Here is a 1,463-nt window from a genome sequence, read left to right as displayed (position 1 = left end):
TCATCAAATAGAAGAAACTACAAATTTATATTAAAGTTAAATTTGTATGAAACATCATCCAATTTGAAATTTTAATTACTTTAACTTATAGGAGCTAGTTATGCCTAAAACCGTGCGTACGACCAGTCACACAATAGAAACTAACTATACCTAAAATCAATACCGTAACCTTCAAGAAATTTTAGCATTTCTTTACCATAGATAAAAGTGGCGTTTATAAACTTGATTTTAAAAAAAAAAAAAAAAAAAACTAAATAGTATTTTAACTTCATGAATCTAGAACATTCAAAATGCGGGGGCTATTTGACATTGAAAAGCAAAAATTGCATTAATCAAATTATTACATTTGAATAATAAACTTGTCTCCATCGGTAGCCCATTTTGTGTTTTTATGGATAATCATTCCAAAAATTCAAAGTCAAAAAAGGGCCCACTGTAATTCCCCATCTCAGTGCCTCTGATTTCGCCGAGATTTCCAGTTTTGAACTCTGCGCTTCCTCCCCTACATAAATCCCACCTCCATTTCTTTAAGCTTCCTACCAATGGACGTCGATGAATTTTACCGGCAACCGGCTGCCGTTCCTTTCAAATGGGAGATCAAACCCGGCGTCCCCAAAAATCACCACCGGCTCCGCCACTCTCCAACTCACTCTCCTCCTCAACACCATCAAAAGCTGAAACCTCCTCCTTCTGTATCCAACTTCCTCCATCCTTCAAACTCTCTTCACTCCTCTTCTCGAACCCGCTCCGACCGCTGGCGGTTCTCCCAACCCGAGCAAGTCTCCTCCGGTTGCTTCCCATCGCCTTTGCCGAACCGGAAATCGGCCAAGAGCCTGAGCCGGAATCCCGAACCGGATTACTCCTCGGGATTGGAGAGTTTATCGCGGTGGTCGGTTTCCAGCAGGAAGTCGATTTCGCCTTTCCGATATTCAGTTTCATCGTCGCCGTCGTCGTACTCGTCGTACCACTCGTCGCCCCGTCCGACCAGTGATACTGAATGGGCCGGGTTTGGGCTATTTTGATTGGGCTTTAAGAGATTTTGGGCCGAAGTATAGAGGCCCAGTTCTAGCCCATCTAGATAGTGATTCTGAGTGGGCTTGGTTTTGGGCTTTAGAGTTGTTATGAGTAGAAATAGAGAAGCTCTAAATCCCTATTGTATTGTGCTTTCTGCAATCATAGGGATCTTCTTTAAAACCCATAAATTACTAAATATGCTATAGAAACTAAAAAGAATAACATTTATGATTTTGTTTCCTTATGGGATTTGATTTGGAATAATTCATAAAATTAATGGGTAACCAAAAAATAAGATTAATTTTTTTTGTTGAAAATGTACATATGCATCAATATATAATTTTTTTCTGTATTTACTCTTATTAAGTTGGATCCCCGTAAATATGTATAAGTAAGAAGCGTAGAAGACTTGGTTGATGTTTAGAATGACTTTTTAAATATTTAAAAAT

At 38.8% G+C, this 1,463-nt stretch overlaps 1 protein-coding gene across 1 annotated transcript; it reads left to right on the top strand.

The window, feature by feature from the left end:
* Window positions 1-453: 453 nt before the first annotated feature.
* LOC120086669 lies at window positions 454-1,248 on the top strand. The gene has a single exon (XM_039043419.1). It carries the CDS (start codon window positions 543-545, stop codon window positions 1,020-1,022), a length of 480 nt encoding a protein of 159 aa, XP_038899347.1. The 5' UTR covers window positions 454-542; the 3' UTR covers window positions 1,023-1,248.
* The last annotated feature ends 215 nt before the right edge of the window (window positions 1,249-1,463 follow it).

Source organism: Benincasa hispida, chromosome 9 (assembly GCF_009727055.1).
Source record: "Benincasa hispida cultivar B227 chromosome 9, ASM972705v1, whole genome shotgun sequence".
In the NCBI taxonomy this organism is placed as follows: domain Eukaryota; kingdom Viridiplantae; phylum Streptophyta; class Magnoliopsida; order Cucurbitales; family Cucurbitaceae; genus Benincasa; species Benincasa hispida.
The sequence above is the reverse complement of the archived record's forward strand: the minus strand, read 5'-3'. Positions and strand labels throughout refer to the sequence as shown.